This window comes from Amblyomma mixtum, chromosome 9 (assembly GCF_055824585.1).
Source record: "Amblyomma mixtum isolate Tamu chromosome 9, ASM5582458v1, whole genome shotgun sequence".
NCBI classification, from domain to species: Eukaryota; Metazoa; Arthropoda; class Arachnida; order Ixodida; family Ixodidae; genus Amblyomma; species Amblyomma mixtum.
Genome location: NC_143020.1, coordinates 88,532,212 through 88,558,645, shown reverse-complemented (window position 1 = coordinate 88,558,645; position 26,434 = coordinate 88,532,212). Strand labels below are relative to the sequence as shown.

The 26,434-nt window shown below is 48.8% G+C and overlaps 2 protein-coding genes across 5 annotated transcripts in view; one reads left to right on the top strand and one right to left on the bottom strand.

The window, feature by feature from the left end:
• Positions 1-26,434, top strand: part of LOC149330050 (5'-3' exonuclease PLD3-like) — a 115,953-nt gene that overhangs the window by 56,045 nt on the left and 33,474 nt on the right. The window contains exon 1 of one of the 4 annotated variants that reach the window (XM_089560769.1): positions 4,429-4,523. The exons of the other annotated variants lie outside the window; for them this stretch is intronic. Coding sequence (XP_089416895.1) covers positions 4,500-4,523 — 24 coding nt within the window. The 5' untranslated portion in view covers positions 4,429-4,499. Of the gene's footprint in view, positions 1-4,428; positions 4,524-26,434 lie in introns of those variants that run through there. 4 annotated transcript variants of the gene reach the window in all.
• Positions 22,257-23,734, bottom strand: LOC149330051 (uncharacterized). The gene has a single exon (XM_089561230.1). The coding sequence runs from the start codon at positions 23,523-23,525 to the stop codon at positions 22,257-22,259; it is 1,269 nt and encodes a 422-aa protein (XP_089417356.1). The 5' UTR covers positions 23,526-23,734.

Sequence of the window (26,434 nt, the reverse complement as noted above, 5' to 3'; positions counted from 1 at the left end):
TGTCTACAGCGTCTTGGGCTACTTCTCTTAAGAATTGCGTCAGGTCATCGCAACCTGGCCAATACTGGCGGTGCGCAGTGCAGTAAAGAAAGAAAAAGGCGATAGGGAGGAGTAGCTATCGTCAAATCAATTTCTCGCGAGCGAGGACTATTTGGCGCGCTATATACCCGGACTATAGGAGGAGACGGAGCTCGTTCATCAACGACAGCTTTCGAGATTCCCACCGCGCCTCGCAGCGAAAGTGCCCTTCTCTTTACACATAAAGAATACACATAAAGAAGCGAGACAGTGAAGCACCGGCGATCCTTTCCGAAAATAGCCCCAGTGCCAGCCGTCTCCTGCTACACCCGGTCTATAACAAACCTTTGGCTACTCCAAAGAAGATGCAGGGCAATGGGTTATAGCCCAGGGAGACTTTTCTCTGTTTCATCGTCTGTATTGTTTTCATCCACATTACGGACAGGGATTGGTCTTGGTGTGTTGTAGATATTCTTTTTTTCTCTTTGACTTCCCGTAGCTGCCTTCTACGTCATCAACAGACGGGAAGGCAAGGGTGACGTCGTTTGAGCCAGTGACGGGATGGGGGATAGGAATAAAGACGGAATAGAGCTGCGACAAAAAATAAGACGATTTGATAGTTCGCTTTCTGGGAGACTGTATGTGTCCAGGGTCTCTGCATCGTATTTCTTAGTTTTGGTATTATTCTTGGTTTATGGTTTGGTTTATGGGGTTTAACGTCCCAATGCGACTCAGGAAATGGGGAGTTTTAGAAAAGGGAGACCTTATCTATTAGGGATATAGGGAAATAGCGGGGCACGTGTGCGCATGCGCAGACCAGTAGTGCCCTTTGGGTTATGGTCTTGCGCATGCGCGCTGGCGAACCGCTATTTCTCTATTTCCCTAACCGATAGGGTCTCTCTATTCTAAACTCCTTAATGAGGGGCGTAGTAGTGGAGGGCTGCGGATAATTTCGACCACCTGGGGTTCTCTAACGCGCATTGACATCGCAGAGCAGACGGGTCTCTAGCATTCCGATTCCATCGAAATGGGACCGCCGTGGCTGGGACCGAATCTGCATCTGTCGGGTCAGCAGCCTAGCACCATAACCAATGAGCCACTGCGACGGCTATTGCTGCAGATGCAACGCTTATTTTATACGTTTGACTAGTGTTAGCGTATATGCTAAAGTTATCGCTGGTGTCGGCGACATAGGTCAGAAGGCCTCCTCTTCCTGATTTCAGCGGTTGCCTTTGTTGATTTTCCTGGTGCCAGAAAATTTACGCATAATTCCTGCTTATCCCAGCTCAGGGGCTGGAATTTGACGATTTTTTGTTTAATAAACGAATCAAATGACCTTTATCTAAAAAAGGCGACTTCAAGAAATTTTGTGAAAGCAATTTGGCCAATTGTCTGCGGCTAGTAGCTGGCTCAGTACGAACAATAATTTGCACGTCAACCACTCGAAGTTTTCCGGGGGTTTAATGGTTCAGTATCACGCGGAAAGCCAACAATAATGTGAACAAAACGTTTGATTTTACGAGTAAGTGCTTTAAGGGTAAGCCCGAAATTTCTGCTGAGTTTTACTTCAAGACACAGAGGAGTCTAGACTATCGTTCCAAGGATCTTTAACAGACGTTCTCCATAAACATTACTATGGTTAGGAAAATTAAGGTAACCGTTACTTGCTTACCTATTACTCAAACGCGGGCAAGTAAACAATGTTCAGGAAGGCAGATTTAGTTACACCGTTTTATATCTAAAAGAACCGGCTTTTTGATTTCGTAAGGCTCTGAACGTGAGCAGAACGAGTCCAAATTATGAAGTGCTGCCGGGAGGATGAACGGGAAGGAAATGAAGGGGCGTAGTCGGCGTAACAGTGCAGCATTCGTTGTGCCTGTATGCCCTATACTCAACTACCCCGAGATAGTTATGGATGAAGCTGATATTTTCCCTTGTTCGTTCTTTTATCCCCTTCTTTCTGGTAGCTGTTGAGCAGAAAGGAATGCCATTCCATCACAAAAATTTGTTTAGGGAGTCTATTATACAGACTGTACATACACTTTTGTTAACACAGTATATAGTCTTTCTAAAGAAAATAAAGAAAGAAAATAAAGAAAATTTTTCTAAAGAAATATACTATTGTCTAGTGCATGGACAATGCAAATCCTATGAACAGTCTATATACAATCTAGGCTTATGGCCACACACTTTAAGTAGACTTTTGTCTATAGACTATGATTATAAAAAAGCAAAATATCTGCAGGAGGACTATAGAGTCTATAGGAAATATATAGGCCATTTTTATAAGGGCAGCCACCAGCAGGAAACCTGATACTTAGCAGGAAACCTGATAAGTACGCATGGAGGCAGCAACGTGCAATTCGCTCTTCTGAATTGTTCTCTTCTAAAGTCAGGCCTGATTTGCTTCCATCGCGGTCGCATTTGAAAAGCAATGGGAAAAAATTGATACAGATACGGCGCAAAATATCAGCCTGAGTTCGAAAGCAAATTACTTCCCACCAGACTAGTGAAGTCTGAACCACTCCATACAGTTACAGCATTTTCGCACTCTAGAACCGGTATTCTGTTCAGCATCCTCCGTAAGTTTAAAGACGCACTTCAAAACTTCGTGATTGAGTTAAATTGCGACCTTCATCCGTAGTTCTTTATTTCGTTTTTCTTCCGAACCACAGCCGTGAATGTCCCCAGTGATTTCTTGTTAGCGACAGTGTCTTACAGTTCTTTATATAAGCGTTTTGATCAAGAGTAACTGCTTAATTGTGACAACAGCTTTATTTCGACGCCCAGCACGGCTCATATAACGCTTCGGGAGCACAAAAAATAAGTTAGGTTTAGGTTAGGTTTAGGTTAGGTTTAGGTTAGGTTTAGGTTAGGTTAAGGTTAAGGTTTAGGTTTAGGTTAGGTTAGGTTAGGTTAGGTTAGGTTAGGTTAGGTTAGGTTAGGTTAGGTTAGGTTAGGTTAGGTTAGGTTAGGTTAGGTTAGGTTAGGTTATATTCGGCCTTTTAGAATGAGGATGAGCCTAACAGATTTCGCCTGCCCAAGTCAGACCCTGGTCTATGCGACACTCCGCATTTGAAGGCTTTAGGTTAATCTTGACTGAGAGGGTTTCTTCAGTGCTTACCGATTTTTTAGCACCCAGTTGTTGCTGAATTTCTCCTCCTTTAAATGCTGATGATGAGGGATTTGTGCACCCGAGCTCCACATACGCCTAGAAGGACGCCTCAAGGGTCTAAAATGCTTGCTTGAGACGTAAAAATCTACCAACCAATGTCTACTATTAGACAAGTACAGTTACAACGACGCTACCATTTTGATCCGGACGACCGTGCCGACCCAACCGATACCGTGTCGGTGAACCTCTGTCGCGGCCGCCTGCTATGTAAACATCGGTCTGGGTCACGCATCGGGCCAACGAACGCTCTAAAAACGCTGCAGGGGGATTCCCAGCGTCCCTCTCACCCTCCGTCAAACCCACTCTCCAACTCCTCGCCTTTCGACGTTCGGCCAGCAACGCTCGAAGTGGCCGTGACGTTTCCCCTGACGCGCTTTCGAGTTGCACTCCCCCGAAACCCCTTCCCCCTTACCTTTCCTCCCTTATCTCTTCCCCAAACTTCGCTTGCACTTCCTCTCAATACGCCCACCCTCTCCTCCTTTTCTCTCTCTCCTTCTATTTCCCTTTCTCTCCGGACCTTCGCCGCACCTCTACGACCTCTCCGGCATCCATCAAAGGTGTTTACATCGCCTTCACCCGCTTCTTTCGTCCCCCCCCCCCCCACCAAACCAGCTTCGGCGCTCTTCCGATCTGTGACGTCAGAGATACCCCAAACGAATAGGCTGTACACCCCACGTGGAAATAAACAGCCCGCGCGGACCTAGACTGGGGCTGCGCACGGAACACACCCCCCCCCTCCCCCCCGCCGATCTTGTTCACCCGTTGCCTTTGAAAACGGCACGGCCGAAGACCTTCCGCCAAAAAGCCGTAGCCATACGCGCGACACTGAACAGAAGCGGCTTTAGCTTCGCGCCCTCTTTTTCTCGGCTCCTGCAGAGTCCGTCGGAGAACCCTGTATATACACACGCTCCTAGCCTGGGCACGCACAAAGACAAAAAAAAAAGAGATAAATTAAAGAAAGGGCCGTCCGTCTTCTTTTTTTCTTCTCCGCCTGTAAGTAGCGCGTTGCTATATTTCTCCGCCTTTGTTGGGACGTAAACACAAGTATATTTTCCAGTCCGACGAAAGGGCTATGCCTCCTGCAACCGCCTTGGTCTTTCGGAGCGGTGATCTGTTTCTCTCTCTGCCACTTCGTGGGAGACGGAGGACAACGGTATAGGAGGAGTTCCCGGTGAGGAGACCGCGTGGCACTCGGCTCTTCGCGCAGTGGCTTTCGCATGCCCCGAACCGTACTCGCCATCGGCGATCAGTGCGGACGATTTGCCGTTGACCGCTACAAGTTTCCGACGCGGTGTCCGTGTTACCGATGAAGACGGCTGCGTTCCAACAGGTCAGTAACGGGGTAGATAGTTAGGGTGGTTTGGTTTGGTTTATGGGGTTTAACGTTCCAAAGCGACTCTGGCTATGAGGGACGCCGTAGTGAAGGACTCCGGAAATTTCGACTACCTGGGGTTCTGCAACGTGCACTGACATCGCACAGTACATGTTCCTCTAGAATTGCGCCTCCATAGAAATTCTACCGCCGCGGCCGGAATCGAACCCGCGTCTTTCGGGTCAGCAGCCGAGCGCCATAACCAGTGAGCCACCGCGGCGGCTGATATTTCGGGTGTTTGGGTTAGTGATGTCTTTTTTAAGGCGAAAGCCTTTACAGTCTCATACTGCCGTACGTTAGCGACGCGTGTCACACGCATTTAACTCGGGAACTAAAAAGATAGAAGAAAACCAATGGTTGCCTCAGATAGAGGAGGAAAAAATGAACCTAGAAGCGAAGTTTGGTGACTGCAGAGTAATCAGTTAATTATTTATAGTGAAAAATATCAAAATTGCGTCGAAATAGCGCGGACGTTGATATAGCCACGGGAATGGTGTGACGTCGCATCCATCGAAGGTCGTCACGGCATAGTGAAAATTGTCACAGATTGCGGAGAAACGTCGTATTTGTGTTAAATTAGATGGAAAAATGTTTAATTAAGCGTCATTAACACTTAAGATCCCCGAAAGACGTATAAGCCACGGGAACGGTGTGACGTTACATCCACCGGAAGTCGTCGCGGCATAGTGTCCTCGGCTTTCGCCTCTCAACACTTTAGTTGCCGAAGTGTCCTCGCAATTTTTGTCTTGTGTGTGTGAGTGTGTGTGTTTGTTCGGGACTGTATACGTTGGTCAGTTTGGCCAATATATCAGTGCGCGTCTTTGGGAGCGTGAGAAATATTTTTTGCATCTGTGGTTATGGCGCTCGATCTGACCGGCATATCCGTGTGCGCCTTTGGGAGCGCAATATATATTTTTGGGCTCAGTGGTTATGGCGCTCGGCTGCTGACTCGAAAGACGCGGGTTCGATCCCGACGACGGCGGTCTCATTTCGAGGGAGGCGAAATGCTAGAGACCCGTGTGATGTGCGATGGCAGTGCCCGTTAATGAATCCCGGCTGGTCGATATTACCCAGTCTTCCCCTACGGCGTCTATCATAGCCTGAGTCACTTTGGGACGTTAAAGCCCATAAAACCAACCATAAATATTTAATGCATCGATTTACGCACCGTGGCGGATGGTTTCATGTGAATATTGATTTCTTATTATTATTTTTGAACTTAATCTCTTATTCGGACCTGCAAGATTATTTTACTTATGCCGTGCAGTTGTTTGTTATCTCACCTTTTTGAGTGTATATTTGCGTACTGCATCACTTACATGTTGCCCCTGTGACTAAGGCCTGTGAGATTTATGCATATATAAATAATTAAACCGAGTAAGATTCAAGCTTTTCGTATCGCACAGCATGAGGATGAGTGCATCGGGCAGCCATCTATCTAGTTGACACATCATGAATTTCGATTAATTTAGCATTCCCGGGCTCTGCACGACAAACGTTGGTCTTTCGTGTTTTACTTGTCGTTTTTTTTATTTAGCACTTGGCATTTCAGGTCTTGCTTTCTTGGTGCCTGATAAATGTCTCTTTTTTTCCGTTGCGTTAAAAGAAAGCTTAATTAGCTGTGAGCCAGGGCATGTTTTATAGTTTATACCATCTATATATTCGTATTTCGTGCTCTGTGTTCCCTGGGCTGACGTCAGATGAGTGTATTCTCTTTTTTTTATGTATAAACTGATGGGCACCAATCGCGAGCATAGGGGGGGGGGGGGGGGGCGAGCAGCCGTACTTAGACTTTGAGTTTGGATCTGCATTGCGTCAGTGGATGCGATTATTTAAACACGAGATGGTCGCTTGGCGAGCTTTTGACAGCGATCGCGCAGGGCGCTGGTAAAAAAAAAGGCTTAACTTTGCAGAACAAAGCCGTTCGGTGGTCGGCGAACGATCAAAGCATTCATTAATCATTGAGACCAAAACCCTGCTTCAGAAAAAGATTTTTATAGTTGTTTTCTAAATGGCGGTGAATGACGGAGGCCACATGAAGGCGCATTATACACTTATACGTTCATACGGTTTGGAATCATAACCCCATATTACACTTCGCAATGTGCCTACACGTACTTTCATGTGTGAATATAATGTGCTTAGCAGATCTAACACAGGGTGCAGCAGATATAAAACATCCCACCATGATTTCAAAGCTGCCCGTTGTGTGAGGTGGATTGATCTCATATCATGTGTAGCGAAGCCGATGGCCCTGCGTGTTGATCTTGTTAAAATTACATGACGTATTTTCCTTGCTATAAAAGTTCGAAGGCTCTCGAAGTTCTCATAAATATGAGGCAACTGAAGACGTACGCCTGATTGCCGCGTTTCTTAACTTCGTACGATCAAAACTGTATACTGCGCAATCCAACAGCGCAGTTCAGATTCACCGAGACGTATAGTGCCAACTTTCGGAAATCATTTCGTTCAGTGAGCTCTGGGACCAAGGCGCTTAAGGTCCTTCTTGCCGCTACTGCAAAGGTCGATGTACTGAGTCGTCGGCACCAAAGCAGTGGTTTGCAGTGTATACACTGAACAAGGCATTCAGAAGACGTGAATATCGCTACATTTCTTGGCTCGAAATGGAGGGTTTCTTCTCGCGTGAAGATTTATGAGCACTTTCACGCAGTGCCGACAAACATCAACGGGATATTGCACGAGTGTATATTTATGACCACGCGCATGACAGCATATACCACATCCACATGAGTGCACACAGTCATGCGCACTAGGGTGTGCGATAGCATACCTTTATCGGAATTGACGTCACGTCCGGTCTGATGGAGTCACCACCTGCCAGTCGGTGCATTCTATGACTGACCACGCATTTTGGCTCCATGATGCTGCCAATGCTATCCTATTAAAAAGAATAAACGAAGCACGGTTCTAAAACGGAAGTGAAGCGTGGCGCCACCTTCCGGAGGCCATCCGCATGCGGGAACGCTTGCGGTTTCGCATGGACTTTGTACGTCGCATGTCTATTCCTGAGCTGTATTCCTGTACCTTCAGGCCAAGCACAGTGAGGTTTGCCCTTGTTTCCGTGGGTCAATATAATTAAAACTCTATCGAACAAAACCCGATTTTACGAAATTCCCGATTTAACGAATGAATTTTGACTCCCCAGCAGGTACCCATGGGTTTAATGTTCCTACCATCCCGAAATATTGAAACTTGGCCACCCAACCCGATCTAACGAGTTTTTCCTGAAAAATAAAATAAGAACGTGATTTCTGTCTTATTTTGTCCACAACATGCCCACATAAGCCAAATTTTAATTGTTCTAGCCGTACAGGCCTCAAGCCCGCATGAACTCGCAATGAACAAAAAAAAATCATATGTTCTTGTTTGTTTGCTGCCTGGTCTGCTCCAGACCATTTACGTTTGTCAAGGACTCATCCCTTTTTTTAGGAAAAGAGGCAATAGAAAAAAAATTGAGAAATTAAAACTATAATCTCCGGCCTGTACTTCCGGTGGTGCCGTTAGGTATTCTCCTAGTATCTTAAACTTTACGCGGTATAGGCTTAAGCTCAAGTGGCCTTTTAAGCCTTATGTTGGAAGACCACTAAATGAGAACCTATTCGCTTATTTCACGTTTTTGCCAAAAGCATAAGCCATCGACTCCACGTCGCAGTACTCAGTGCATAATACCGAGATTATTTTCTTCTGGTTCAGACTACACTTGCAAAGAAAATCCTATTAGAGCAATTAGAGATGAAGCCCCGGTTCCTAGCTTGCTGTAACCAAGCACACACCGAGCAGACTAAACCAAGTTACCGTTTCTTCCTTTTGGTGCGTTAATAGTATAGTAGTATAGCCCACGTTTCCGCAGATGCACGCTGTTGTGGGCGTTGTGGCCGGAGGAGAAGAGTGAGAGAGGAAAAGGCGAGAAGGAAAGCAGAAAGAGAGAGAAAGGACGCGCCGCAATGCACCCCTAGCGGGAGCGAGAGGAACTAGCGCTCGCATCGGAGTTTCCTCCCTCGGAGCGAGCGACAGGGCGCGAAAGGAAAGAAAGAAGAGGATGCGGGCAGCTAAGCGCCCCTAGCGGAAGCACGAGGAACGCGAAATCGTCGCATTTCTCGTTAAAAGTTAAACCGTAAAGACGCAGTTAAAACGCAAATATTAAAGAACGGATATGAAAAGGCTCAAGTTAAAAGCATACTGCTGACGTAGAAATGCCGCATCGTACTGTATGATCGTCTCCAAATTTGTTTTGCTGTCTCCCGGGAAGAATAATTATTAGACTACTATATTGTACGTGTGATACTCTCTTCATACTCACCACCCGCGGTTTCCTTGGGGATAACAGCAAACGAGAGGTATGCACAGTTCCTGTTCACTCGTGTTTTATCGAACCTTCTAAAGCCAGATTACACCGCCCATAGCTTATACCTCGTATGCATTCTTTATAATCAGGGGACGGCGACGCACAAACTGAAGGGAGCACACCGCGCTTAATTAGCAGTTAAGTAAAGCATGAATTCTTTCGTTTGCTCATTAATGCGTGCGCTCCAGTTTCATACTGCTTATGTTCTGCGTGAGGAAAGTTCCGTTGCAGGAAATACTGTCCATAAGCATAGAGGCACAAAAACAGTCGCACTCCGTGCCTTGTTTGTGCGAGATTAAGCTCCAGATCAGGCGCGACATAGCCCATCGTAATTAGCGTATCCAGTGAGCCAGCGTGGGTACATTCTTTTAAAGGTATGCTCATAAATTTGTGTTGTTGAGCGCTCAGCGGCTTTTCGTTCCAACGCTCGAATCGTACATTCTGGCTCGTTGTAAGCATGCGTAATATGTTGCTTACGAATATGCTAATTGTGCACGCGCACAAGGCTTAACTAGAAGCCTGGGAAAGCGGAAATTCAGGCACGTCTGGGGAGGACAGTAATGAAGTACGGCCAAGTTTTTGCAGAAACATAAAAAAGGAACAAAGCGAGGCAGATCTCTTTTCGTAAGTCGAACGACAAATGCCGTACCGGTGTTGTAATTAACCCGCGCACGAGGAACATTTATTGTAGTTCTGTCAAAAGAACTTTTAAAAATGGCAAATGTTGCGTCCTTCCGGACACAGTTACTTGACTGGTAATTGTTTCTTCTGGGTAATAAGTTTAGTCAAGTACAGTTCCACGATGCTTCCGGGATTCGGGGTTAAGATTAATCTCTCCTAGGCAGTGCGTTTCGAAACAGGATGTATATGCTTACTGTTGTTCACATGAAACATTTTTGGGGATGTTGTTTATTACTTATTCGAGAAAAAGCAAGAACGTTCAACATTATGCTCAAACTTAAACCACCGTTCCGTTCTTCTCAAAGCCATTTTATACCGTACATCTCCATCTGAAAATACTCTGTACATTTTGAATGCGTTATTCTACAGGAAAGCCATGGAGCGACCTTTAATGTGCCGTTGCGATAACCAACAAATTTATGCAATTTTGAACAGAACTTATAGCATTCACATTATTAGGTTTAAGATTGCTATATTCCCTGCCTAATATAGTTACGAAAAGATACATCCAAAGTCCGGAATGGTCTGAGCAATGAAATTGCATCTATCTGCAACGACAAAGTTTTTGAGCAAGTTGAGATAACGTCACATAAACATTAACAGCATTTAGTGTACTAGTATCCTTCAGGAAGTAAAGACGGTTCAACTCCTACCAAGTTCCTTACGCAGTGTCTCGGGATTATAAAACAACCCACTTTCCGAATTCAAGCTTATATACTTGGAACTTTCGGTCTGTCGTTGGACCGAGGAAGCATGATAATTTTTTTTATAGCCTCGTGATCGTTCAGGGGAAATCCTCTAGAACCGCCACTGCGACGATTGACTGCCATGCTGACTTCCTTTATCCTCAAACAGCTCGGATATACTTCTTCAAGCTTATATCCACATTTGAGACCTGCACTCTGTTTCAAATTCTTTTCCTCTTAACACAGGAGACCTATTTGTTACAGCTTTACTGCCGCTACAGCGGAATCGCCACAAGCGCTATTTTGACAGCCGTGCGGACTTTGCTTAATCCGATTCGTAGGCCACGTTTGTCGGAGCTGCCGGCTGTTTTCACACCGGATCAGTTCGGTATGTGCGGACAAGATTTCCATTCCATACGGAAGGGTTTACTAGAGCTTTTGAACCACGAAAGGAGCGTGAACAAAGTTCCGTGAGATTCTTTTCTATATTTTCTTCTAAAAAAACACCCGCTGTCACTCACAGCGGTTTCTGGCGAATTTTGTAACCCATGCGGCAATCTTCTTCCTGTATGCTATAATGTCCGCATTTCCTGCTATACAAAAAAAAACGTTTTCCTCACAGAATGCCGAGACATGATTTTAACGCTATAGTTTTAAGGAGCTTGTGTAGCTGAAAATCCGGCGTCAGTGTCAACGTCGTTGACCATGAGCAAGAAATCCACGAAAAATTCGCCTAGGGTACAGGTGAGCACACTCTTGCCCCGCCGCGGTGGATTTCTTGCCCCGCCGCGGTGGCTCAGTGGTTATGGCGCTCGGCTGCTGATCAGAAAGACGCGGGTGCGATCCCGACCGCGGCGGCTGAATTTCGATGAAGGCGAAATTCTAGAGGCCCGTGTGCTGTGCGATGTCAGTGCACGTTAAAGAACCCCAAGTGGTCGAAATTTCCGGAGCCCTTCACTACGGCGTTCCTCATAGTCTGAGTTGCTTCGGGACGTTAAACCCCAATAAACCTAAACCCAAACACTAGGTCACGTGGCCTTGTGGCGCCATCTCTCTGAGAAAAACTAGCAACATATGGCAGGCCAAGCTCCTTTGTTTCCTTGTGTTAACGCGGTGGCGTTAGTGTCGCAGAAAACCCGGCGTCCGTCGTTGGCGTCGTCGTCAGCGTCCGTTGTCGGCGTCGTTGACCACGAACAAAAAATCCACCAAACATCCGCGGAGAAGCAACCTAGTTGGACCACCTAGGTCACGTGACATTGTGGCGTCATCATAACCTGCCCACCGGATTTTGAGCAAACTGCCCGCCGTGGCGGGTGGCAGCTAAATTAACTTTTGGTCGCGAGAGGTTGCTCGGGAAGAGCAATCTGGGTCGAACGAGGCCCAACAGGTGGCAGCACCTGTCATCGCAGGGCAGTGGCGCAACGCTTAACCGCTGCATCACTGCGCCAGGAGTGATGTGAGTTCTCCCAGCTATCTATGAATTTTAAGTAGAGAATGAGCAATTCTTTATATATGACCTTAACACAATAAAGCTATCGCGTCATACCCTTAAAGCAAAGCTTAACTTAAAGCAACTTAAAGCTTAACTTAAAGCAACTTAAAGCTTAACTTAAAGCAAAGCTTAAAGCAACTTTTTTCTTATTTTTTTTTCAGTTTTAAGGTTTCAGTTGTTGTTTTTTTTATGCAGCGGAAATCAAGAAATCTAAACCAGTTTTTCTCCGGCACCTACAGTCTACACATCTGGCTTTTTCTTTTAAGTATAGAAGCTGTTTTCAAAATTCGCCCGCCGAATACTGAATTGAAAAAAAAAAATCGCTCAGAAGAAACGCTTTTGCATGATTTTCACACCTCGAGACGCTTTTTACCAGACTGAGCTAGCCCTTTATTCTTCATTATCCCATATATAACCATGACCAGACGCCGACAAATAAACACCACACAGGAATGAAAGGACGTACACGAGGCTGACACAGGAAGAAGGGACGTACACGAGGCTGTGTGGTGTTTATTTTTCGGTTGTAGTTCTGGTCATGTTCCACCAAATAGCTCCGAAACGAATTCTCCCATGTATACTTTGTCGTACTCTAGTCCCGATCAGTGCATAGCATACAGTCATTTATATCAGTAGGAATGAACAGTATGTATAAGAAGTACGTTATAAATGGGGAAAGTTGACAGCTCGCCTAAAAGGGTGGTTACAGCGGTAAAGAAACACCTAAAGAGTAAAAGCTTTTAACGGTGAATCCTCGACTAACTGTGTATTCGAAGAACGTCAACCCACACGCGACACGATGCGGCCGAAATGTAGTTGGAGTACCAACTCCGTAACTACGAACTTAGTAAGCTCCGTAAGTACCCACCCACAGAGGCACTCACCGATATCTGGAGTCCTTCCCTTCACGGCAGTGCAATCCGTGAATACCCGGTCGGCCTATCTCCACAACCAGGATGCATATTTGACGGGATGTAGAAGGCAAGCACAGTTCGCTACATTACCATCACGGATTGCACTCACCGCATGAAAGATTTCCGTCTCGCGAGATCCTCTATGGTGCCAGCCCAACCTCCTCGCAACAGGGCCGCAGCCTGCTTAATGCGACCACTGCAATAAGCAGGCTTCACCAGCGTGTGAGCCGCAGATGCGGACGCCTACTAAGCCTCGCGCAGAAGTTATCTGGGATTTCAATTGGTGGCGTGTATATTTGGTTACTGCATTCTACATGCGAGCGTGACATTAAGGCATGGCGCTAGTCTAATACAACTCACGAATGCAGCGGAGAATGTCCCTCAGTACAGGCCCTTCGGCTAATGGCATCGAACTGTTCTCGTGACGTCGTGGTTAAAATTCCTTTTCATCTGCAAGCCCCCGCGTTGTAAAGTTGTCTGCGATTTCAATTGATGGAGTATATATTTGGTCACTGCATTCTACATGCGAGCGTGACATTAAGGCATGGCGCTAGTCTAATACAACTCAAGAATGCAGCGGAGAATGTCCCTCAGTGCAGACCCTTGAGCTAGCTAATAGCATCGACCTGTTCTCGTGACTTCGTGGTTAATTCCTTTTCACCTGCAAGCCACCGCGTTGTAAAGTTAGCAGGCGCAGGGGTATTAAGCCCGACGTCATGACCATAAGTAGACGCCAGGCATTGGCAGGAGGACATCGCTTAAGGGGTATGCCGCTGCGTTCTTGAGTTGAATCAAGCTATGTATGAGAGCCACGTCGGCCCAGAGACCTCGGTGTATAGAACACGTGGGACCAAATATACTAAACGTGGAGCATTGGTATTCCGGTCCACGTTATAGTGCATACGATAGCCGAGATAAATGCAATTTCCTTCTGTACGGAGTCCTTCGTAGCTGATGTGCAAAAAGCCGTGAATAATAAAAGCACGTTCTATGCTCTGAACCATGCACATCACGCTAATGTCAGTTTAAATATAGGTATATGTACTCGCAAGAAAAAAAGCATTATTTCCATGCCAAATTTTTGTGCAAGTTGATCAATCCTGATTTAAAGCTTCACTGGCTACTGCTATAGTAGGATACAGAACGTTAAAAAACAGCAGTAGGTAACACAATGTTCCACGGCACCCTGTATTATTACGCTAGCCAATCAGAAAAGAAAACGAAATCAGCTTTTTGATGCTTGACTGGGGTAAACAAACCAGATGCATCAAAATGCTTCAGCTCTTAATTTCATCCGGTCGTTATCTTCTTGTGTCAGTAACGGTAAAAATTTTAACAACGGACTACTTTTTTTAGTTCAGTTCAGCATTGTTAAGTTTAGTTTATGACGGTTTAATAACCCAAAGCGACTAAAGCTATGGGAGACGCCGTGCTGGACGGCTCCGGAAATTTCGACCACCCGAGGTTATTTAACGTGCACTGACTGACATCGAACAGTACACAAGCCGCTAGAATTTCGCCTCCATCGAAATTCGACCGCCCTGCCCGGGATCGAGCCCACGTCTTTCGGGTCAGCAGCCGAGCGCCATAAACACTGAGCCACCGCGGGGGCTACTGTAAAAGAGAAATTTGTCGCAAAGAAAGAGTGCCAGTTTGAAGACGTTGGTTCTGTATACCCAGTACATAAACTCCGGCGATGTTTGTTTCAGAGGTTATTAACTCTAGTGCTTTGGCGATCGATTTTGACATTTAAACGCGAAAACACTCAATCTTAAAGAGAGGTTTGTTGTTGACACGAGACGCGTCAGTAATACTGAGGTGACGGAAGCAACTGCATTATTCAGGGAAGGGAAATTGCTTCTACCGGCGCCCGAACAGCGACCTGTAAGTTGGCACATCGGTACAGCAACAAGCACGTGCAACCCAAATGATCTTACCACACGCGAGGGAAATTTAGGCAATGACCGTTTCTATGTATGCCTTAGTCTCACGCTATGCTAACCACTTGAATGTTGTATTCTTATTATAGACGCTTGACTGAGAGCTTTCTTTCTTTTTTTTTTTTTTTGCGGGCGGGTAGCATGTGCAAAGACATAAAGCGCTTGCAGCAAAAATACTTGCTATGAGTTATTTTGCGTGCTATACACACCTCAATAGATATATGAGGCCTGCCGCAGTGGAGGCTGTAGTTTAATGGACCTATTTCCAGAAGCGTTCTGTGCATGCGCCAGGCCTCCTGGTCCACCATTTTCGCCAGACATTCCCGGCAAAAATGGCGAACAGTTCGCCGCGCTAGTTTTTTCGCGAGCAGCAAGCGTTTGTGCAACCGTCGACGCATATCGAACTGCTTGGGCGCAGTGCTAGCAAAACGTTCGAGACAAATGACGATGGGGGGATGGGGAGGGGCTGGCATTATCGAAAGTAACGAAAGCAAAATTGAGGAAGAAAAAAGTGCGAAAACACGTGGGGGATACCTAAGTTCACCTTACGCGATAGTGTTAAAGGGTTCCTACCGTCGCTTGAGTCTCCTGGCACACCCTTTCGCAGACATCATTTCACCTCACTTTAATACCTTAAAGGCCCTCGTTAGAGGGCATTACATAAGGGGTGGGGCACACAGAAATGAAAAACAGAATAAGTAACAGATAAGTTCTAAGTAAGTTATACAAATATAAGATTTTCACTGAGCAAGGGCACGCGCGATTCTCTCCAGGAACAAAGATTGGCATGTGTTAGCAGCAAGATCTTGCGGAAGGCCGTTCCAGTCGTTCGCAGTACGGGGAAGAATGACTAAGAGAATGTAGTGGTGCGGGCGCGAGGTCGTGACACTTGCTGCTGATGGCCGATGCGGAGGGAGATGCGTGGTGGTAGTGCGCAGATGTAGGGTTCCTGTCGTAGCTCAGAGTAAACAAACTTGTGAAACAAACATAAACTAGCAATGTAGCGGCGATGAGCAAAAGTAGGTAGGCTGGACTGTGACTTGAGGGAAAGCTTGTTGCCAACATATTGCTTTATTACACATCATTGTGTATATAAATTGGTGCCGCTAATCAGTGACCTTAATTAAGTGTTCCAGTAATCTGATTCTCCTACTATGCGGTGTGAGGTGCTCGTACCACGTCTCCATTCATCCCATTAGGCGAACGGGAAAAAAAATGTCCTCAGTGGAGTTGAGGTTGAGCGTCGGCTCCCGACTCAAAGGAGAGCGCTTCGATCTCGCTTGACCACCTTTTTTCTTCTTAGCGATATATTTTTCTACATCACTACCATTTCGACCAATCAGGATTTCCCAGTCACGCCAACGCCGGATCTTCCGCCGAACTGGACCTTTCACTATACAGGGTGTTTCACCTAAGACTTTCTGCAATTTTTAAAAATAAGCTATTTGAATTAGATGCGCGCTTTATATGGCATAGCATTGTCAGTGGTGTAGACATCATAATGCAGCTAAGACGTGCTAACTAGCAGGCTTGTTAACCAATATTTAATAGTTAACTTTTAAACTATTACCGTTGGGCTCCTTAATTATTGAGAGGCATGCAGTCCACCGAAAGTAATGTCCATATCCGTTTTTAGAATTTCGAGAACGCGATTATCCTCGGCGCTGTGGCCCAACAAATTTCGCCTACATCGCGTCAAAATACATGCGGTTTGAGAAGCTTGCAGGCAAAGCAACCTCTCCCTCTCCAGTGAGCCTAACTCGTCGAAATAGCCAAAATTTGTTGGGCCACAACGCCGAGGATAATCGCGTTCTCGAAATTCTAAAAACGGATATGGACATTACTTACGATGGGCTACACGCCTCTCAATAATTAAGGAGCCCGAGGGTAATAGTTTAAAAGTTAACTATTAAATATTGGTTAACAAGCCTGCTGTTAGCACGTCTTAGCTGCATTATGATGTACTACACCACTGACAATGCTATGCCATAAAAAGCGCGCATCTAATTCAAATAGCTTATTTTTAAAAATTGCAGAAAGTCTTAGGTGAAACACCCTGTATATATACCGTATATCGCGTTAAATGTGCTGAAAGACTATATGGTTACCGGTAGACGATCTCGCACTTTTTACAAACAGTGGGACGCCAGGCGTCATCACGGGCGGGCCGAAAATCTGGATTAGTTAGCCAGGATGTTTTCCAGTCGGTTTTCTCTGCGTGGTGGTATAGAACTCTCTCGCTAGAATCTCGCTAGAGCTCTCTGACGGTTACAATATTCTGTCTGAGATTGACCGTTAGCGATACCTGGACAGGTATAGCCATGCGCAGGAGTGGACGCGATTCCAGTTGTACTAGTTCAGTTCAGTGACAGAATAAAGCAGAGTTCCTTGCATGACACTAAAGATGGCTTCCACGTGACGTCATAGGTGCTTCCTTTGAGCCCACAGGCTGGTTTCCACTGTGCACGCTGGGACCGCTTGGCGTTATGAGGAGTGTGGTAGGATATAACTATTGAAACAACTTTAAAAAAAAACAGTTAACACTGGGGCATGGTCCAGGGTGTCTTGTATTACACCTCTGTCCAATCACAACACTAAACCAAATAAGCTTTTTAGTGTCTGACATTATTAAACTAGCCACGCGCCAAAATTCTTCTAAAGCTTATAAATTTTTTTTGTGATTAGCTGCTTGGTTAAGTAACAAGAGAAGTTTTAACAATGCACTATTTTTTTAGCTGGGGAAGAATTCTGTGTGGCAGCCCTGAATGCGGCCAGAACTTCGCTGCAGACTTAAATTGGATCCGACTTATGAGAAAACTCCGAGGCTTCCGTTGAGCTTTCTGGACCCAAACATGGCGGCCCCTATAAGGCGGTACAAACTATGAGTAGTAGGCGCGGAAAAGGCTTGCACTCAGCACACCGTGTCAGCATGGGCGTCCGGAGGGGGGGGGCAAGGGGGGGCGGCTGCACCCCCCTGGAAAATCACTCACTCGAACCGTGAGTGATGGCCGCACGTCAGGGGCGGCGGTGCGCTCAGCCAAAAGAGTAAAAGCGGCCCCGCTTCCACGCTTTGGGTCACATCTGCGAAGTGCCGCGTCCGGGGACGCGTCGTTGCAGACATACAGCGGCACCGGCGAGCATGTGTTTCGAGCCGTCTTGAGATGTGTGCCTGTTTCTTTGATCTCTAGAGAGATAGCGACACGGAGGCAGACAGTGCACACCCCGGCCACCGATGAATTCTTCAGGAGGGAGGGACAAATCAGCCGTGTCCATCCCCGCTTTGTCGGACTGCACAGGGGCAAGCGGGCGATGAGTTGGCGCCGCCGCCGCTCGCTGTCTCCTCCGATCCACGGGAGAGCGCAGTTCGGTACAAGCGCCGCTTTCAGAATTTTCGGCAAAGGGGATTAGCTGCTTTTGTTCACGGCGACGCAGTCTCCAGAGGCGCCCCCACACCAGCGTTCCTTGCGTCTTCTCTGGAAACCAGCGCCTTTGGTCAAGCCAGCCCGATGGCGCCTGCCTGGCTCGCCTGTCACCTCTGGCTGGGCCTCAAATCCCAACAGCGCCCATGTACTGTGCGATGTCAGTGCATGGTAAAGAGACCCAGGTGGTCGACATTATCCGGAACTCTGTACTACTCCGTCCCTCATAGCCTGAGTCGTTTTGGGGCTCTGAACCCCATAAAAACACACAAAACAAATTTTCCGACCGGAGTGGCGAGTGTCCCTTCCCCTCGGAAGTCGCGCGGCGTTCCTTGCGTGTGCGCGCCTCTTTGTTTGTGCTTCGGTGTTTTTAGTGGCCGGTTGTCAACGAAGCTGAGAACAACCAAGACAGCGGACGAGAAAACGACGAGCGGCGAGTAGTGTGTGTGCTGTAATGGGTTTTTCGGGTACAACGCACAAAGCACAGCTCGACACAAAGCACAAAGCGCGGAACGGCGTTCACCGACAGGCACTGGTTCCAACGGCACCAACAGGAAGCGCGCGCTCGCCGAGAGCAGTCCCGCTGCCGCGCGAGCACTTCATCACAATGGCCCCCGGCGAAGGAGGAGCCATCCTGGCGACTCACGGCGTGGTACACATCACGGGTTCGTGGTAGGGCTTGAGGCGGCTGATGTGAACGGTTTCACGGCCACGGCGGCGGTGGTCAGAGGAGGGTGTCAAAGGTTCCACAACGTAGTTCACGGGGGAACTCTGACAGACAACACGGTAGGGGCCGTGATATTTTGTGAGGAACTTGGACGACAGGCCAGGAGGACCAGAAGGGACCCAGAGCCAAACAAGGGAGCCGGCGGGTAGGTGGGCAAAGGGTTGACCAGAACCACGCCGTTCTTTCTGACGATGTTGGTCGTCAGACGTGAGGGATCGGGCTAGTTGGCGGCATTCTTCGGCGTACTTGGCGATTTCAGAAGCAGGCGAGCAGTCAGATGCGTCAGGATGGTAGGGGAGAATGGTGTCAATCAAGCAGGTAGGTTCGCGTCCATAAAGGAGGAAAAATGGCGAAAACCCTGTAGTAGACTGGACGGCGGTATTGTAGGCGTACGTCACAAATGGGAGTACGAGGTCCCAGTTAGAGTGGTCGGGAGTGACATACATAGCGAGCATGTCACCGAGCGTCCGATTAAACCTTTCGGTCAGCCCGTTCGTCTGAGGATGGTACGCCGTGCTTGTTCTGTGAACTACGCGACATTCTTGTAGAAGCGCCTGAACAACGTCGGATAAAAACACGCGGCCGCGATCGCTGAGAAGCTCGCGGGGAGCACCGTGGCGAAGAACGAGGTTGCGAAGAATGAAGAAAGCGACTTCTCTGGCTGTAGCCGTCGAAAGAGCGGACGTCTCGGCATAGCGCGTAAGATGGTCGACAGCGACGACAATCCAGCGGTGACCAGCAGTAGAAGGCGGCAGAGGCCCATAAAGGTCGATGCCCACACGATCAAACGGACGGGCAGGACAAGGTAAAGGCTGCAATGGCCCGGAAAGGCGCTGCGGTGGTGACTTGCGGCGTTGGCAGTCAAGGCATGAGCGAATATACTTTCGTAGAAAGGTATACATGCCGCGCCAGTAGTACCGGTGCCGAAGGCGCGTGTATGTTTTTAAAAGACCAGCATGGGCGTTCTGGGGTTCGGCATGAAAAGATGCGCAGACTTCAGCACGTAAGTGGCGAGGTATGACAAGCAGCCATTTTCGACCATCTGGCATGTAATTCCCGCGATAAAGAAGACCGTCTTGCAAAGTGAAATGGCGGGCTTGACGTCGAAGGGAGCGGGAGGGCGCTGACGTAGTGCGGCCGGAGAGGAGGTGCACGAGAGAGGTTATCCAGGCGTCTTTGCGCTGCTCCAGATGCATGTTTGGAGGGCGTAACGAAGAGAGCACGGGGTCAATGCTAGAGATTGTCGCATCGTTGGCAAGTAGCGGTGAGCGGGAGAGGGCATCGGCGTCAGAGTGCTTGCGTCCGGAACGGTAGATGACTCGAATGTCGTACTCCTGAAGTCGCAGTGCCCAACGACCAAGTCGGCCGGATGGATCCTTCAAGGACGAAAGCCAGCATAAAGCATGGTGGTCGGTGACTACGTCGAAGGGGCGGCCGTAGAGATATGGTCGAAATTTGGTTATTGCCCACAAAATGGCCAAACATTCTTTTTCGGACACGGAGTAATTGATCTCGGCTTTAGAAAGTGTGCGGCTGGCATAGGCGACGACATATTCATGAAACCCAGGCTTCCGTTGGGCCAGCACAGCACCAATGCCAATGCCACTTGCATCCGTGTGGATCTCGGTCGGAGCGTCCGGGTCGTAATGGCGAAGTATGGGTGGTGAAGTAAGGAGCCGGCGCATTGTAGCGAAAGCATCATCACATTTGGAGCACCACGACGACAAGGAATTTTGGGCTTGAAGTCGCGTCAAAGGTGAAATGATGGTGGCGAAATTCCGGATGAAGCGGCGAAAATATGAGCATAGACCGATGAAACTCCGCAGTTCTTTGGGCGTGGACGGCTTCGGAAATTCGGCGACCGCACGAAGTTTTGCGGGATCCGGAAGGATGCCGTGTTTAGAGACGACGTGACCGAGGATGGTCAGTTGGCGAGCTCCGAAATGGCACTTTTTCAAATTTAATTGCAGCCCTGCGGTGGTGAGACAAGTGAGCACTTGGCACAGGCGAGTCAGATGCGTCGAAAAGTCGGCCGAAAACACGACGACGTCGTCAAGGTAGCAGAGGCACGTCTTCCAGCGTAGGCCCCGCAGGACATTGTCCATCATTCTTTCGAATGTAGCAGGGGCATTGCAAAGCCCAAATGGCATGACGTTAAACTCATATAACCCATCAGGCGTGACGAATGCTGTTTTTGCGCGATCATCGTCGGCCATGGGTATTTGCCAATAACCAGATCTCAGATCGAGTGACGAAAAAAATTCTGCTCCTTGTAGGCAATCGAGGGCGTCATCTATGCGCGGCAGAGGATAAACGTCTTTCCGGGTTGCAGTGTTCAGCCGTCGATAATCCACGCAAAATCGAATAGAGCCGTCTTTCTTTCGAACGAGAACGACTGGGGAAGACCGTGGGCTCTTCGAGGGCTGTATAATCCCGCGCTCCAGCATGTCGTCGACTTGCTCGGTGATGACGCGACGCTCCGAAGCTGACACGCGATATGGTCGCTGGCGCAGAGGAGGATGGGTGCCAGTATCGATGGTATGGGTGACAGCGGAAGCACGACCGAGTGGAGTTTGGCACGCATCAAAAGACGAACGAAATTCGCACAAAAGGGCGAACAGCTGGTCACGGCACGCCGAATGAAGGTCTCCATCGATAGCACTGTACAGAACGTCAGAGGGTGGTCGGTGTGACAGGGGAGCCGGAGTGAGAGCATTGAGCGACGGTGTAGGAGCGGCCTGGGCGTCGTCAACGACTTGTAGAAGTTCAGCCGATGCTACGTAACCAATGCATTCACCACGAAGCAGAGTCAAAGGAGTGGGCAGATGATTGCTGATGAGCATGGTTGCGGTGCCAGAAGTCATTGTGAGGACAGCGAAGGGAAGCGGTAGGTTCCTGCGGCGAACGAACAATTCCGAGGGAGTAAAGAGTACAGCTGTGTCGGGTGGGTCGGCTGGAGAGATACAGGACAGGGAGACTACAACGGACGAGGAAGCAGGAAGTTCAACATCATGGGAAAGGAGAAGTTTGTCCGGATACTCAGCGGTTTCGGCAGTGGAGTCGTCGGGTAGGACATAGAGTGTGACTTCAGCACGGGCGCAGTCGACGACAGCAGAGTGGTCCGACAGAAAGTCCCACCCAAGAATGACGTCATGCGAGCAGGAGGAGAGTACCACAAACTCAATTGCGTAGATGACGTCTTGGATAGCAACTCGTGCAGTGCAAGCGGCGAGCGGCTGAATTTGCTGGGCGTCAGCAGTACGCAGTAAAATACCAGGGAATGGCGTCAAAACTTTCTTGATGCGGCGGCAAAATTTCGCGTCTATAACTGATACGGCTGCTCCGGTGTCTATCAAGGCACACGTCGCAACACCGTCTACTACTACATCAACGACATTGGCGGGGGACGTCAGAGGCCTTGTAAAGTTCGCCGAAGGCGCAGCTCTTGCCTCGTGAACTGCGCTCACTAGTTTTCCGCTTCACTGGGGCTGGCGCGGCGGCGCATCGGAGAGATGGAACGGCGCCGCGGAGAATGGGAGCGGTGCGGCGCTGCGGACTGGTTGTCAGTGGTGAATGCAGATGGTGGCGAACTAGGCTGCATGTGGTACCGCTGCGTGTGAGGTCCGTATGCTGAGTGCGTCATGACGTCAGTAGGCGGGTAATAAGAGTGATTGCGGCAGTAGCGAGCGACATGTCCGGCAATGCCACAGGCAAAACAAATGGGCCTGTTGTCCCGAGTGCGCCATGGGCGACCGTAGGGGAGGGGGGCCGACGCCATGTGCGGCAACGATGGTGGGGCGGGAACCCGATACGGCCGGACAGGTCGTGGTGCCAAGGGCGGCGGAGCTGCTGTGGCGTCGGAGAAATTGCCCGTGGTATGAGGAGCCGGGCGAGACAGGACGGCGGCGTAGGTAAGCGGGGCAGCCACTGCCTGCTGGGGGACTGGTGGCACGGCATCCGCGATCTGCAGGGCGTCTGCGACCTGTGCCTGGATGGTCTGCTGAAAGGCCGGCGGAAGTGCTGGTGACGGAGCTGGGGGCGCATGCACGAGCGCGAGTTGACGTGCAACTTCTTCACGGATAAACCGCTTCACCTCTTGCATGAACTGGGGTTCTCCAGCGACCATGGCATCCGCAGATAGTACCTCGGCCTGCCGCAAAGGGCGACGAGCGAGGACGCGTTGCTTGCGCAGCTCCTCGTAGCTCTGGCACAAGCTGATGACGGAGGCAACGGTGTCCGGCTGCCTGGCAAGAAGCATCTGAAAGGCGTCCTCGTCGATGCCTTTCATGATGTGCTGGATCTTATCGGCTTCAGTCATCTCAGAATTGACGCGCTTGCACAGGTCTACGACGTCTTCCACGTAGCTGGTGAACGTCTCACCTGGCTGCTGCGACCGCTCACGCAAGCGCTGCTCAGCGCGGAGCTTGCGCACGCCAGGACGGCCAAATACCTCGGCAAAGCTCGTTTTGAAAGCCGACCAGGTGGTTATGTCTGCTTCATGGTTGCGGAACCACAGGTTGGCGACGTCAGCAAGGTAGAAAATAACGTTGTTAAGCTTCATGGTATCGTCCCAGCGGTTGTGCGTGCTTACCCGCTCGTAGGACGCCAGCCAATCTTCGACATCACTGTCACCTGTGCCGCTGAAGACAGCTGGGTCTCGCTGCCGAGGCATGCCAGCGCAGATAACAGGTGCTGGCGGAACCGATGACGGCGGCGGGGATGTGTTTCTCGGCATTTGGGTGGTAACGGTGCCGTTTCTCAGCTCCAGGACGGGATCAGAGTCCACCTCCACCACTTGTAATGGGTTTTTCGGGTACAACGCACAAAGCACAGCTCGACACAAAGCACAAAGCGCGGAACGGCGTTCACCGACAGGCACTGGTTCCAACGGCACCAACAGGAAGCGCGCGCTCGCCGAGAGCAGTCCCGCTGCCGCGCGAGCACTTCTTCTTCATCACAGTGCAAATACTCGACTGTGCGGTTGCGCGAGCAAGATGGAGCGAGGTGTATGAAGCTGCGAGCGTGCATTTATCTTGTAAATAAGTTTTCGCTGCATACATAGTCATTTTTTGTTTTCAACGTACGCATTCAACCGTTTTTCCAATCAATGTGTATATATTTTTAACACTACCAACCCCGAGGAACTCCATAGCCAGCTTTGTCTCGCGCGGTCTCGAATGATGGATATTCGACGCTTCTTCAAGCGTCAGCGGTTGTCTGACGAAGCATTATCCAAATGCGCCCCTGCAGATTCTGGTGTGACATGTGACAACGGTGTAGCATTTGAACAGAGTGATGCAAGCTTTTATCACCGGACAGTAGCTGATGTCGTCGACTCCATGGAAGGGACTCTGTCAACAGTGAGTTCAGGTGATGCAGCAGGCCGAGATGATTCCATTTCTCCTTTCTTGGGATTCAAGTCCGGATTTGACCAGAGCGATGCAACCTTTCATCACCGGACAGTAGCCGACGTCGTCGTCTCCATGGAAGGAACTCCACCAGCGAGCTCCGGTCACGCAGTAAGCCGAGACGATTCCCTTTCTCCTTGCTTGGGATCGAAGTCCGGAGACAACATCAAGAAAACAAATAACTTGCCTCAAGAATATGACTTAGGAGAGTTTCTAGGCAAAGCTAAACTCACTGCCATACCGGACTTTTTGAAGTTACGTCTTCTTACTAAGCCATGGTCGCCAAATGTTACATATGATTTTAAGAAGGATGTAACACCTGGAAAGAGGCCTTTTCGACATCAGTGGCTGGGAGATTACGCCCCCTGGCTTGCGTACTCAGCGACAGCGAAAGGCGCCTTTTGTCGTTTTTGCATCATTTTTCCTCCGCGTGTTCACCGGGGTACTCAAGGTAGTTTTATCGTGCGCGCTTTCACTAACTGCAGAAAAATGCACGAGGCGCGCAGGGATCACGTAAAATCCCAATGGCACCAGGAGGCAATGACGGCCCCACAGAACTTTATGAATGTGATGAAAGGCAAGCAGCTACCCGTTGTACAACAGCTGAACAGAGCACTGCACGCGCAAGTTGAAAGGAACCGTGAGAAACTATTTCCAATAGTTTCCACCATTGTCTTTTGCGCGACGCATGACTTGCCGATTCGCGGCAAGCAGTCCGATAGTGGAGTCTTCAATGATCTGCTTGACTTTCGTGTAGAAGCTGGAGATACTCTACTTCAGGAGCACTTCGCTTCTTCTGCTGGCAATGCCAAGTACACTTCTGTCCGCGTCCAGAACGAGATCATCACAATCTGTGGCGACATCCTGAGAGAGCAGATAGTTACCGAAACTAACAAAGCGTTTGCTTTTTCCGTTCTTGCTGACGAAACTGCAGATATTTCAGGAAAAGAGCAGATGTCTATAGGCGTTCGCTTTATTGACAAGGCGGGAGTCGAAGTGTGCGTTCGAGAGCAGTTTTTGGGATTTGTAGAGCTGGAGCAATTAAACTCCGCTTGCATCGCCGCGGCAATCTTGAAGCTTTTGACGAATGTCGGGCTGATTCTTTCGAACCTCGTTGGACAGGGGTACGATGGATGCTCTACAATGGCTGGAAAAGAAGCTGGAGTGAACAAAATTATACAAAAACAGTTCCCGAAGGCACTATTTTTCCACTGTGCAAGTCACAAACTAAATCTCGTCATCAACGATTTGAACGAAGTCTCTGAAATTCGAAACACAATTGGGATAATCAAACAAACCATAAACTTCTTCCGCGAGAGCGTGCTCCGGAGAAAATTGGTGCCCAACATTCCGATGCTGTGTGAGACAAGATGGTCTGCAAAGTACAAGTCTATTAGGATCTTCTCTCAGCATTACGTGGCCATAGTCGAAGCACTCGAGCAGCTCGCGTCCACGGAATCATGCTCGAACGCTGCAACTAGACAACGAGCTCACATCCTCTACTGCGCAACAACAAGCTCATCTTTCATCGTCTGCTTGCATATTGTAGCGAAGTACAGCGCTCGGCTCGAACCAGTTACGAACATTCTGCAAGGTGTATCCATGGACTTCCATTCTGTGCATGGCCACATCACTGAGCTACAACGTATTTTTCGCGGCCACCGGACAAACGCTGTAGAGGAGTTCTCTAACATCATGAATGCAGCAAGGGAGGCAGCCAATCACTTAAATGTGGTGATATCTGTACCAAGACAAGTCTCTCGTCAGGCCCACCGAGACAACTACGGGATTCAGTCGCCAGAGGAATACTACCGTGTGGCAATATATGTGCCGTACTTGGACTCCCTCACTGCTTCTTTAGCTCGGCGCTTTTCTGAGAGCAATGAGAGGAGCTTCAAACTTCTCCAGCTGCATCCATCAAAAATGAAGCACTTGAGCCGTGTTGAGTTCGCTGTTCTCGCCGAAGAACTCCAGTGCTTTTGCGGCATCGACAACTTCAAGGAAGAGGCCATCTCTTGGTACGAGATGTGGTGCAACAAAACTGGGGACCCATCAGAAATAACTTACTGCGAGCTTCTACATCAGGCCAAGACATTCTTCCCTGGTGTTGCAAAAGCCATTGAGGTGGCTCTGGCTTTGCCAGTTACTACCTGTACGGTCGAACGCTCCTTCAGTACAATGAGGAGAGTGAAAACGTGGCTACGCTCAACGATGACAAACGACAGACTGGACGGCC

Bases quoted from the DNA above. Each gene is read 5' to 3' on its own strand.
- LOC149330051 (XM_089561230.1), bottom strand. From the start codon at position 23,525: ATGCCGAGAAACACATCCCCGCCGCCGTCATCGGTTCCGCCAGCACCT.